The 13851-nt window shown below is 44.8% G+C and overlaps 1 protein-coding gene and 1 pseudogene across 1 annotated transcript; one reads left to right on the top strand and one right to left on the bottom strand.

Moving 5' to 3' along the window:
- LOC139306579 (protein NLRC3-like) overlaps positions 1–13851 on the bottom strand; it is a 204095-nt pseudogene that overhangs the window by 131569 nt on the left and 58675 nt on the right.
- LOC139306582 (frizzled-7-like) lies at positions 10998–13817 on the top strand. Its single transcript, XM_070930482.1, has one exon. The coding sequence runs from the start codon at positions 10998–11000 to the stop codon at positions 12660–12662; it is 1665 nt and encodes a 554-aa protein (XP_070786583.1). The 3' UTR covers positions 12663–13817.

Genomic DNA, 13851 nt, shown 5'->3' with positions numbered 1-13851 from the left:
TCAGGCAGTTTGAGCGTCACAGCTGATCTGTGAACAGCAGGTAAATATAATACACATCCTCCACCAGTAAATCACCTCACACACACACACACACACACACACACACACACACACACATACACACACACACATTGCTGACCTGTCATTGACCTCTCCACAGGAACTCTGGGAAGTGAAGGCGCTCAGGGCAACCAAACACAGTAAACCTTAGTGACCTCAGGTGTGTGTTTGTGTGTGTGTTTAGAGATGTCTTTGTTTTGTAAAAACTTCATTCATCATTTCTTTCTCGCTTACTATCAAAAATAATAATAATAAGTCCAAAGACAGATAATGTAGAGACACAAAAATCCATCCAGCCAGCTGGCTTTTATCAAGCCAGCCTGCTGGACCCACCTGGACTTACCTGTTTCTGGTTCCCTTGAAGATCAGCTGAGTTGCAGTCAAAAGTTGTGGAAATTCACGACGGGACATGAACGCAACGTGATTTCGAACGGTTTGGTTTCAACGTTTTGCAGCTTTTGGTTTGTTTTTGTGCCCCCCCCCCCAAAAAAAAACAGCCTGTTCCTGTGCAGGGTTAGTCTTGATTGATTCACAAGAGGATCCCACACTTCACCACCATCCAGTAAAACTGGTTCAGTTCTAGATTAGACTCCAACAGGTGTTTGAAGACTCTGTTCCAGCACAGGAAGTCCTTCTGCCCTCTGAGGTCATAAACAGGTCCCTTTTAGTCCCAGATATGTGTGGCTGTGTTCTCAGCGGAACCCAGTAAGAACCTATTATGGTTTCCCTGACACCTGGTCCAAAGACCATGTGAGTCCAGAAGCTCCAAAGGAGGTGGAATCATTTTAATATGGAAATGTTGCACTCTGTGTCTATGTGACTCTCGCGCCCCCCCCCCTCTGTCCACTCTGTGTCTATGTGACTCTCGCGCCCCCCCCCTCTGTCTACTCTGTGTCTATGTGACTCGCCCCCCCCCCCCCCCACTCTGTGTCTATGTGACTCGCCCCCCCCTCAGCGGTGTCTCTCAGTCTGATTAGTTTCATGCTGTGAGTGATCAGGCGTCGCTGCAGCTTTCTGCTGTTTCCTGCTGTTTTCTTCACTAGGGCTGTAACGCTGTAAACACTCCCCTCCTCTAAACTGAGACAAAATCTCTAATTTAACTCGTCAAAGATATTTGAAATACTACAACTTCTCTCTATTAATCAATTACTGGTTTGGTCTCTAATATAAATCAGTGATAAATATTCAGATGTGCTTTGTCCACTTGTCATTAATGACAGGACACGTGAGACGCGTTCAAGAGTCATGAAGATGAAATATTGAAGACTGATGAACTGCGTTTGTTTCAGTGTAAATCAGTTTGTTTCCACTGTGATAAAAAGCAGCATGTGAGCTGCATTTAAACTCACACAAACACAAACTGACTCTGTTGTAACACCTCAGCTGCCTCGTCGCCATGACGACACACAGCTGACGGTGTTGTGACTGAGACTAAATGTAATAAGACGTTGATTGAATTGAGTCTGATGAGATCCACATGATGTTTACTGCTCTCACTGCCTCTAACTGCCTGCTGTTATTATTATTATTATTAGTAATAGTAGTAGTAGTAGTAGTAAAGAAGTCTTATCTTATTTTTATTCACATTAAAACTGTCTGATTCATTAAAGTCACAATCACACATTATAATAAATAAACCTCAACAAGTTAATCATTGTTGTTATCATTATTCATTATCCCCTAGCAACAGGGAGGCCTGCTCTCTGATTGGCTGTCAGTTAAAGTCATTTATGTGGGAACCTCAAACAGGTTTTAGGTCAGTTCATTACAATTTAACTGACAGCTCTGTTCCTATGGAGGTAACCATGGCGACAGCGGTGATGCTACATGCTAGGTTACAAGTTAACTCACTCAAGGATCCCTGGAAGTTCCTCAAGGCCCTTTGGAATCTCCCCAAGGACTGCTAAATTCCTTCAGGACCCCTAGACCTCCTCAATGATTACTGGTAGCCCCACAGAAGGACCATCTGCAAGGACCTCTGGATCTCCTCAATGACCTCGCAAAGACCACTGGCAGCTCTTCAAGGCCCTATGGAACCTCCTCAAGATCTACCAAGCTCTTTCAGGAGCCCTAGAAACTCTTCAAGGACCCCTGGAACATCTTCAAGGACCCCTGGCAGCTCTCAAAGGACTTCAGACTGTTTGGATTTTTACTTGTAGCCATTATAGTTATTCTGTTATTGAATTCCAGGCCTGGATTTTCATCAGTTGGGTCTGTGTCTCTCTGAAACACTCTGACCTCTGACCTCTGCTGACCCCCGGGGGCCACCGCTGGATCATGGAAATGGACGGGTGAAGACCTCCGACAAGAAGAAGAAGAGCTGAATGAGAGGCTGTCGACTCAGTAATATTTATTAATATTTAAGGTGTTAATGAGGTGTTTTTTTCTGACATTTCAAGAATAAAGTTGTAATTTTTTTAGATTAATGTCATTATATTTAGAAGAATATTAAAACATTATGACTTTACTTCTCAAAATGTTACAACTTTTACACACAATGTTTTTGTGTTTTCATGACTTTTTCTTGAAATATTATTCACAGCTGAGTCAGCGCCTCTCTGAAACTGTTTCTACAGTAACTGAGCATTAAAACATTGAACCAGATGTTACTGACACAAAGGTTTAGCTCAGTTTTAACTGATAACTTGCACATTTTTGAAAGTCACATCATTTTGTAAAACTAACAATAAATCCGTTTGAAGTTTTAACTGTATTTTAGTTTGTTAAAGGACGCGACAGTAATATAGAAATCCCACTGAGCCTGGTACTGATAGTCCTGCGTGAACTGGCTCAAGTTACAAGCCGGTGGTTTTCGTGTTCAGGATCAGAAACTGAACTGCGTTTAAAGGGTTAAAACTTTCTCAGGTTTCTTTTTCCCAAACTGATCTCAGCTCGACCCGCCCCTTCAAAAAACCCCTCTTTGTCCTCTTTCTACCCTCTCTTCTTCTTCTTCGTCTTCTTTTATCTCCGCTCTTCTTCTCTGTTCTGACCTGTGGGCGGAGCTCCTTTGTCCCCGCCGTCCCAGAGTGCATCTGGGCCCCCCTCCAGGCGGCTTGTCATGTTAATGTGTATGAATGGGATGGTAATAGGATGTTAATATCATCTGCTCTTTAACATAGCTTCCACTGTGCAGGAATCCCCCTCCTGGACCCCCCTGGACCCCCTTCACATGGCGGCTTTTCATCTGTAAAGGTTGTTTTATTTCAGTGGGGGAGGCAGGGGCAGTAGGGGGGGTGTAATGGTTCCTGTTCCCCCTGTGAACGAGGAGGGGGGCTCCACTCGAGGGTGTCGATCCTCTTTTAAAGGAATTATTTCAAGAAGCCAGTTGGATCCGACAGACATGCAATAAAAAGAGCAGAGAGGAAGACGCAGAGTTAGAGAGGGTGAATCAGGTGAGTGAATCAAACGAACCCTGTGAAGTGTGACGCCGTGAAGGACGCAGAGTTTTCAGTTTGTTGCGTCAGATGTCAGAGAGCAGAAACGCTGCAGGACTGAAACAGAAATAAAGACAAAACGAATGAGAGACAAACAACATCTGAGATTTACAGAATAAAGTTTTCATATGATGAGAATGACACGATGTTTAGGGAATAACATAACATGACTTATATTCCATTCTCTTTATTCTCATAATATTAATATAAAAGAACGTGTATAAAAGAAGTGTGACGCGTGAACGAACCAGAAACCAGAAACAGCAGGATGAAGTCGACTGCTTGAGACTGAAACTTATTTAATCTCAAACCGTCTGTTTGAACTATTGACTGTAAATAAAGATGGACGACATGACAGCTTGGCAAAAGTGAAGCCAAAACGTCTCGGTCATAAGCCCCGCCCCCTCCATGTTAGCGGAGGGGACATGGGCCAAACTAAAAAAGACAAATACATTTTTCCCAAAGATGGTTTCTGTCATTTCAGGTGGTTCTTATCAGCTGATGTTTGTTCATTTTTCTGATACGTTAATTAGTTATTTGAAACGGGGTGAAACGTATGGGCGAGGCCTCGATACCCCGGCTCCACCCCCCCGATCACCACTGCGCAGACTCTGGCCCCAAATGACGTCACCAGAGCAAGATGGCAGCGGCCGTATCCGGCAGTGTACAGTGGGAGGAGGTGGAGACGCGTCGGCCATCTTTGTAGACAGTCTGCAGTTTGAACTCTAACAGACCAAATCAGCAGGTTTAAAGTCATCGGCCTTCATTCATGAAACATTTTCAAAACGTCTGTCGGCGTCACTGCTGTCATATTTCCGAAATGTTAAAGGGTTGTTCAGGACCGTCGCTGCAGCTGCAATTAAGGTGCGTAAAGGTCTTCAGTGGTATCACTGTAAGTGCGTCTGTGGAAGTCAACTATCATGAAACAGGCAAACAAAAGTGAGCAAATCAAGCGCTACAAGACAAAATCTCAATCGCTCAACATCTTGTCTGCTGGTACAGAAACTTCTGTCTGATCAAACACTCTTTGTTTCACCAACGACGGACAGACTGAACATCCAGGAGGGGTTTTTGTTCACAGCTCTTATTTTGATAGTCTTCCTTCTGATTGGTCAAAATAATATTTTACTCATCAGCTTCATGAGACTAAACAGGAATTCAATCCGTTCTGTGGTAAAAACACTCAAATAAAATCCTAAAATATGATTTTAATCCTTTTGTTTTGATTTCAGACGAAACTCAGTTATTGATCAGCGTTACGACATCACCGTCCTTCATCTCCATCAGATCAAACTTTCTCGCTCTGTCAACATCATGTAAACCAACACATGCAACCGTTGCATCAGATGCATCTGCAGCACAACAGAAATAACCTCCATGGGAAACTGTCGGACGCATTAAGAGCGATCAAGAGTTCAGAGCCAACGATCCCGACTCCACCCCCGAGTCAAACATCAGACGACTCAGAGCTGCAGTCTTTGTGTTTTTACAGCAGAGAAAGTTTTCTGAGCGGACGGGGGAGTCATGGGGGGGGGGTTCACATCTGGTTAACGTATCAGGAGGACAATGGATCCCATCCAGCCTGAACTGATACTCGATACAGCTGAAAGACTCTGCAGCTCGTTAATCTGTTCATCTGCCAGAAGGTCAAACTGAGTCATCTGAGAGGTCAGCGTCAGGCTGCAGGACCCAGATTCTGTTTCTTTAAAGATTCACTCGTCTAGTTTTGGTGTCAGTCCATCACAATAACAGAGGTTCTCTCTAAAGCCACCATTTTGAAAAAGGAACAGGCTAATAGTTTCCCCCTACCTCCAGTCTTTCTGCTAAGCTACGCTAAAGACATCCTGTTATAACACTGGCTTGTTACAAACAGCATTGGATATGCTAGCTGCTTTTAGCTGCCGCTACATTAGCTAACTACAAACAGCGAACATAATGTTGAATATGTAGCTCCTATAATAACTTATCTAACTATAAACACATAACGTAACACTGATTAGGCACTTTTGTGGTTAACCTGGTTAGTTAGTTTTCTCCTCAGTCTTTATGCTAAGCTAAGTTAAACTTCCTGATATATAACACTGGTTAGCTAAAAGCTAGCTACAAACGGCTAAAATAATGTTGGACATAAACACATATACATACTGTTGATTATGTCAGCTGGTTTGTAGCTACACTGGCTAGTAGTTTCCACCTGCTTTCAGTCTTTGGGCTAAGCTATGCTAAACAGTTTTAGGTGTGAGGATTATTGGTGGAATGAATTGAAACAGCTCTTGACAAGTTGTACATGATGTGTCAGCTAAGATTGGTTAGCTTGCTGTTGGTTTTTACTTGCTCTTTAGCATGTTAGCATGGCTATAGGCTGTGACTGCCAGTCCCACCAGCAGCACAATAGGGCTCAGGATTATTAGGAAATGAATTATGAATTGTAAAATGATTTAGACTGGTTTTAGCCTGGATTTATGTAATACATTTTGGTAGATATCTTGTTTAATGGAGCTAGGCTAGCAGTTTCTCCTTGTATCCTTGTATGCTAAGCTAAGCTAAACACGGTAATGTAATGGATGCATTACTGTTACAAATGTGATTATTTTTTGTTATTTTCGGGGAGTTCGTCCCCCTCTCTCCAACATCCACCTCTCAGGCCGCTTTGACATGATCTGGGCTCAGTATCAGCCCCCCCACCTCCCCTCTCACTTTACCCAGAGAGGAGGGAGGGAGGATGGGGGAGACGAAGCCCCTCACCTCTGTCTCTGGTTTTCTTCAACACCACTTTCTCAGGAATGTAAGAGGAGATGAAAAGATGAAGTCGGAGGGGGGAGGGGAGCTGAACACATGACTGCAGCAGAAACTGAAGAAAAATCGACCAAAATAAACAGAAAATGACAACATTTAAATATTGATTGATTTGTTTTTTTGATTCTGAATGTTGGAAAGAGATTCGATGTTAAAATATTCTCTGTATGTTGTGAGAGAATGAAAGAAACATGAGTCAGACTATGAATCTCCGTCCTTTTATCTTTCTGTCGAGAGAGAAATTCACATTCAAATGAGCTTTATTGATACGTCCATAATTCAGCACAGAGCTGCTGAAACAGGCTGGAAACAGTTCATGTAAGCACCCCCCACCCCCTACTGTTTATGTTCATATAAGTGAAACATATAGGCAGAGAAACCCCTGAGAGGTAAACAGCAGAAGAAGAGTAGATTTGTGTTTTGGTTAAGGCTGCGGTGTGTTTACACAGCGTTCACTTCACTTCTCTTCTCGCAGCTCTGAGGAACGACGGAAACTCGTCTGTCAAATAAATAACGGAGAGATTCAGTCTGTGGAAAAGCTGTCAGAGTGAGACTCGCAGGAACGCTGCACAGAACGTCTCTGATCTGTTTGGTTTTCATCTCCAAATCAAAAACAGGAAAATGTTTTGTTTCAGCTTGAAGCGTCTTTCTTGTCACACATTCATTGCTTTTTGTCGTTTATCTCAACGTTTGGACGCATTTCTTTTCTGTCTGACTTTTTTATTTTGATGTTTCGTCTCTCATTTTTTATTTTTGACAATCAAAAAAGTAATTTGACAAATGGGTGAAATTGATTTGGAAACCAAATTCACTGTCTGTGAGAAAAGCACATGAAAACAGTGAATCTGGTTTCTATTAAACCTCTTTAATGTTTTGAGTTTCACATCTTCAGAGCTCAAAGTTTGTTTTCTGTTTTCAGCCCTAAAATCATAAACTGTGCTGACTGTGTGGAATAAGATGCAATGCTTATGAAAATAACAACCCCTGACCTTCCTCTGACCTCCTCGGGGTGTGGTGGATCTGGTCCTGGATCAGATTTATAATCTGTGTGGATTTAGAGTCGACCGCCAACAGCTGATGGAGAGAAAAGATAAAAAACAAGTTCATCAGGAACAGAAAGTTTATCTTGAGACTTTTTCCTGCCTTCAGATCGGCCTCGACTCTGGTCTCAAGATTTCTTGGACTCGGGGGGCAAACTGGGCCACAGACTCAAAGAAGGGGGGCAGATTTGGGAGACATGTAAAGGCTCGCCCACCCATACCCAAAACCACTACAAGCGTGTCGCTTTGTGTCTCTGTTGTCGTCCACATGTTAAAATGTAAAATGTGAACATGGAGGAATCTGAAGATGCATTAAATCTGTAGTCGACCAATCAGAAAGCTCCTGCTCTGTCTCCAGAAAAAGATCAATATTAAAAACCCAGCGAGCGATGAATGAATCATGTATCGACGACTTTGTCAGGCTTCAGTTATTGATCAATCCAACTCTGTTATTTAAAAAGAAACACATGCCCTCTTCTTCTTCTTCTTCTTCTTCTTCTTCATGTCAGGAGGGTTTTAAAAATAGATCAGAGCCCGAGCCCCCCCCCCCATCTTCATATGGAGATGAGGCAGAGGGGGGAGGAACCCGACTCACCCAGCGACAGCGTTAGAAGGACAGAAAGATGAGTTTTTAGTTTGTTGCTTTTCTTCACTAGTGTGATGATCAACTGGATAACTTCATTATTAAACACGTATGTTTGTGAAGTTTGTGCAGTTTTGTTTCACTTTTGGATTTCAGTTTCAGAAATTCACATCTGTTCACCAAAGACACCAAATATCATGTAGTCCAGTATCTCCGCGGTCTGTAACTTCTGTCAGAGACCAGAGTCCAAACTCAGACTGCATGTAACCCATGACGACGGGTCAAAAGTCGACATCGCTGTGTTTTAAAAAAGGTTGGGGACCACTCGGACTCTGCAGGTCTCCTCCTCTGGGTAAACAGAGGCCAAAGAAACAAAAACGGAGTGATTCTCAGAGTAAACCTCCCCCCGTCCTCCCCCCTGTGTGCTGGGTGACAGAGGGGAGCAGATGTGGTTACCACAGCAGTGTCAACTCTGACACTCTGCTGCTGTTAGCCGGCGTTCACACTGAAAACAGGCCTGCGTTAAAACAACAACATGGAGTCCAGGTCAGGCCACAGGTCCATGAGTCTGAAGGTTTATCAGACACCAGAAGACTGCACGGGTTCCTGAAACTCCTTCACGTTTGGTTGAGGCCATGGCGAGGTAAACCTGATTCCTCTGGGCTGTTAGTCGGCAGCTTGTGTTTCCTTCAGCTGCTCTGAGCAACTGAAAACTGTCCAGTCTGAAGGAACGTGTGGAAAAGAGCATCTCGCTGAGGTGGGACTCAAGGATGAACGAGGCTGATTTCAGAGGGAGGATGTACAGAGGGGGGGCTGCTGCTGCTGCTGCTGCTGCTGCTGCTGCTGCATGTCAAACAGCAGCATGAGTCACGTTTGATTCATGACTCAGGTAGACTCGTCCAGAGAGTATATAACACACCGAGATAACACCTCTCCAGTCATGTGGCCTGATTCTCTGCAGCAGGCACTCTCCACATACATGTGCTATAAATACATGGCCTCGATGAAGAGGAGGCGGAGGATGAAGAGGGGAAAAAAAGAGCAGAGAAGGAACCTGGTCAGAACGGAGCTCTGTGGGAGACAATGGACAAGTTATAAACACGTGAAAGACCCCCAGCCCTCCTACATAGGAGACCCAGACCGCAGGAGACGCAAAAAGACCACCATGGGATCAGCCGGTCATCTCCTCATGGCAGACTCTTTGACTTAATGTCAGACCGGTGACATGTGGGTGAAATCTTCCCTCATCTTCTCCTACATGTCTAGAAGAAAAGAAAATCCTCAAAGCTGGAAAAGGAGAGCTTTTGGTGTTTTAATGAAGTCGTGTTTGTCCCTGTGACCTCTGAGCTGCAGTGATGAAGCTATAATGGTCATATTTCTATCTGTGTGGTGCAGAATGTAGGCCAGGCCTGCAGTCACTGCAGAGGTATGTGGAGACTGTCAGGGATCCAACATGTCCGCCCTGTAAACAGAGCTGAAACTCCTCAGCTGTTAGAGAGTGTGTGTGTGTGTGTTTACATTAGGCCGAGTGAGTTTAGGTGGGAGGTTTGAGAGGACAGAGACGGCTGTATTCAGAGCCTTTACTTAAGTCAAAGTTTATATCTTTTGTATATACAGTATATATGAATGTCCCAGGTATTGTTGTGTACGTCGCTCCTGAGTGTTATTAACTTCATGTTCTCATGTTGCTGAATGCTGTCCATCTTACTTGATGACTTGATAACTCATTTTTCTCTGTTAGTTTGTACAATCATCAAGACATTAAATCATATTCCCATAAAAAGACAGAAAATCAACACTGGTAGTGCTGCTAGCTTGTTTGATAACTGCTAACTATATTTAGCATCAAGATAATAAGAAAAAAGATAAAGAATAACCCATAATTTATTCATATACTTTTCTTTAGATTTTTTCTGTCATTTGGTTTCATTTGAGGCCAAAAACATTTAAAGCTAAACTTCTTTAAGTGCTCTAATAATTAAATTAGTTGGCCTTTATTAGAATATTTTATTTTACTCATTGTAATTAGAAATTACAGTAAAGTAGTAAAAAAAGTGCAATATTTCCCTCTGAAATGTAGTGGAGCTTAAAACTTAAGTAAAGTAGTACAAGTACCTCAAAATTGTACTTAAGCACTTGATACAGTACATAATGTGTAATAATACTTTCAGTACATTGTGTTTATAATACTTCTGTACTTCTGAGTATCACTTTGAGTGCAGGACTTTTTGGTATTTGTAGTTTTAGTAAAGTAAATGAATATAAAGTGTACAACAGGAATATTAAAGACATCTACTGTGAGCTCCTGTCGCTGTGGCCCAACTCCAACGCCCCGCCCCTTTAACGTCCATCGACCAATCAGCGGCGACACGAGCGAGAAAACAAAGCGTTCGATTGGAGGAGAGAGGCAGCGAGCCGAGTTTCAAGGCGCCCCCTCCTGCGAGGGAGAAGGCGGTGAATAGCGGGGGGGGCGGGTGCCTGGAAACCGTCCCGGGCAGAGTGTGTGCAGTCAGTGAGATAAGGCTCCTCAGTCCTGCAGACCCCGCTGAGGGATCAGAGATCACAGGGACCAGAGCGCCACGCAGCGCCACGCAGCGCAGAGAGACGCTTCACCAACTGAAGCCTTTTAGGAGCAAATGGAACTTTTCATCGCGCGTCTTTGGACTCTTTGACGGAGGAGAAAGTCTGTGGAGTTTTTGGGGAGAACCGGACTCCTTTGGACACTTGGAAGAGATGACTTTGTGTCTCTCGGTCTTTACGTGCCTGAAGTCAAAGGACGTTGACAACTGTTGCTTTTTAAATGTTTCTCTGTGAAGTAGAAATGATTTAATCCACTGGCTCCGGACTAAGAGCGGGTTGGACTATGAATAAACCCCGTTTTCCACCATCTTCTTGGAGAGTTGAGGAAATTTCTGTGGAATAAGGAATGCAGCTGTAAAGAGCTCCTTACACAATAAAATACAGCAGCAGGACTTTAGTTGTTTTACATTCTTCCCTGTCGCTGGTGAACACTTGGAGTTTTTTTGGAAAGCCTCTACTTTTGTACGACTTTTTTTCTTTGCTCTCGGGGGTTTATCGTCTATCATGGCGGTAGTGAGAAGCTGGCGGTGGGTTTGGATAATGGGCTGCGCTCTGGTCATTGTGCTCCTCTTCCAACCGTCAGCCAGTCAGTATGAGAAGGGGATTTCCATACCGGAGCATGGCTTCTGCCAGCCCATCTCCATCCCCCTCTGCACAGACATCGCCTACAACCAGACCATCATGCCCAACCTGTTGGGGCACACCAACCAAGAGGATGCCGGGCTGGAGGTCCACCAGTTTTACCCGCTGGTTAAAGTCCAGTGCTCCGTGGACCTGAAGTTCTTCTTGTGCTCCATGTACGCGCCGGTGTGCACTGTTCTGGAGCAGGCCATACCACCCTGCAGGTCGTTGTGTGAACGTGCACGGCAGGGCTGCGAGGCACTCATGAATAAATTTGGCTTCCAGTGGCCGGAGAGGCTGCGCTGTGAGAACTTCCCGGTCCATGGCGCAGGAGAGATCTGCGTGGGTCAGAACACGACAGACAAAGATGGCCCCACGTCCGACCCGACCCCCATCCTCCCCGAGCTGGTGACCCTGCCACCATACATCCGGACCAACCAGCCCTTCTCCTGCCCCCTGCAGCTCCAGGTGCCCACCTACCTCAACTACCACTTCCTTGGGGCGAAGGACTGCGGTGCCCCCTGTGAGGTCTCGAAGCCCAATGGACTGATGTATTTCCGCGAGGAGGAGTTAAAGTTTGGCAGGCTCTGGGTCGGTATCTGGTCTGTTCTGTGTTGTGTGAGCACCCTCTTCACCGTGCTCACGTATCTGGTGGACATGAGGCGGTTTCGATACCCAGAGAGACCGATCATCTTCCTGTCCGGCTGCTACTTCATGGTGGCGGTGGCCTATGCCGCAGGCTTCCTGTTGGAAGACAAAGTAGTGTGTATTGATAAGTTCAATGTGGAAGGCTACAAGATGGTGGCCCAGGGCACCAAAAAAGAGGGCTGCACTATTCTCTTCATGATCCTCTATTTCTTTGGCATGGCCAGCTCCATCTGGTGGGTGATCTTGTCCCTCACCTGGTTCCTGTCAGCTGGGATGAAATGGGGCCATGAGGCCATTGAGGCCAACTCGCAGTACTTCCACCTAGCAGCCTGGGCGGTGCCAGCGGTTAAAACCATCACCATCCTAGCTATGGGGCAGGTGGACGGCGACCTGCTCACCGGTGTCTGCTACGTGGGGATCTACAACGTAGACGCCCTGCGGGGCTTTGTCCTGGCGCCGCTGTTTGTCTACCTCTTCATCGGCACTTCCTTCCTGTTGGCAGGCTTCGTGTCGCTCTTCCGCATCCGCACCATCATGAAGCACGACGGCACCAAGACGGAGAAGCTGGAGAAGCTGATGGTGCGGATAGGCGTGTTCAGTGTGCTGTACACGGTGCCCGCCACCATCGTCATCGCCTGCTACTTCTACGAGCAGGCTTTCCGGCCGCAGTGGGAGAGGACGTGGCACATGCAGACGTGCAAGCGCTTTGCCGTGCCTTGTCCGGCCGGAAACTTCGCGCCATTGACTCCAGACTTCACCGTGTTCATGATCAAGTACCTGATGACCATGATCGTGGGGATCACGTCCGGCTTCTGGATCTGGTCTGGGAAGACGCTGCAGTCGTGGCGCAGGTTTTATAAGAGACTGAGTACCAACAACCAGGGAGAGACGACGGTGTAGAGCTGGAGGAGGGGGGTAGTATTTACTCGGACATACGGAGGACATTTGACTCTTGGAAGTAAAAACAGACAGTTGTTTTGTGCTCAACCAGCCTCTGACTGAACCTTTTGTTCACAGTGAGGACGGCCGGAAATCTGGCATGTGGCTGCTCTGAATCCGCTTTTCAAATCCTCAGAGAGAGAAGAACTCAGTCAAGAACACTTGAGGACCACGCTGTGCCACTTACATTTTTTTATTTCTTCCAGCTGCAGTCACAGTGTGTTTGATTCTGCCCCAAATGAATTTTCCACTTGTAGCTCTTTAATTTTTCATACTTGTACACTAACTGAAACATGATTATGAGCCTCTGAGGATTCGGGTAACATTTTATGTTACGGGTCTGTAGTTGCACTGGAAGTTTCCTGGAACAAAACAATGTACTAATTTCATTATCAATTAATCTGTTTGGTTGAAATGGGTTGAAAATGTACCCAGTTCAGGTGTATATAGGTGTACATAGAGACATAACTGGGTTAAACTTAGAGCTGGACCCGAGGTAGAGACATGAGGCAAAGTGTGAGGTGAAAAGAACAGGTGCATGCAGGTGACAGGAGGTTAGTTATTGTAGTTTGGCTCATGGAGGCAATTAATGTACTTTAAAACACAAAAATCGCACTTCTTCTCAGAGTCGTAACTCAAATCTAAACACACTGACATGAAACACATTTTTAGATTCAGTGTGACTTCCACTTTCACATTGACATCATTATATAGGATGTCCATCATGAATAAACGTCCATAAATCTGCTTAGAGATCATAGAAAAAAGTCGCTCCTAACTGCAGAACCTGCCTGAGAGTTTCCTTCAGTCTCACAGCGATCAGTTGTCTGTTCATCCATGAGGACGCTGCAGACAGGAGCCGCTAACAGCTGATTCAGCTACTTTTAATGGAGCCGATAAAAATGTAGCCCACAGCTAACTCACTGAATCCATAGCAACATTATACTTCTGGTTTACAACCCTAAAAATGATATTCTGTGTTAATGTTTTAAAAATTGATTGGCAAACATATTATATTCTTGTATTCTTTTGAACTCTCAAATATCAATAATATATAAAACACAAACAACAGTGTGTTATCAGTATCAGCCTCAAAAATCCAGTATTTATCCAGTAATCCGGTTTATAATAATTTTGACCCAGTGATTTT

The sequence above is a fragment of the Enoplosus armatus genome, chromosome 24 (assembly GCF_043641665.1).
Source record: "Enoplosus armatus isolate fEnoArm2 chromosome 24, fEnoArm2.hap1, whole genome shotgun sequence".
In the NCBI taxonomy this organism is placed as follows: Eukaryota; Metazoa; Chordata; class Actinopteri; order Centrarchiformes; family Enoplosidae; genus Enoplosus; species Enoplosus armatus.
This window is presented reverse-complemented; position numbering and strand designations above follow the sequence as displayed.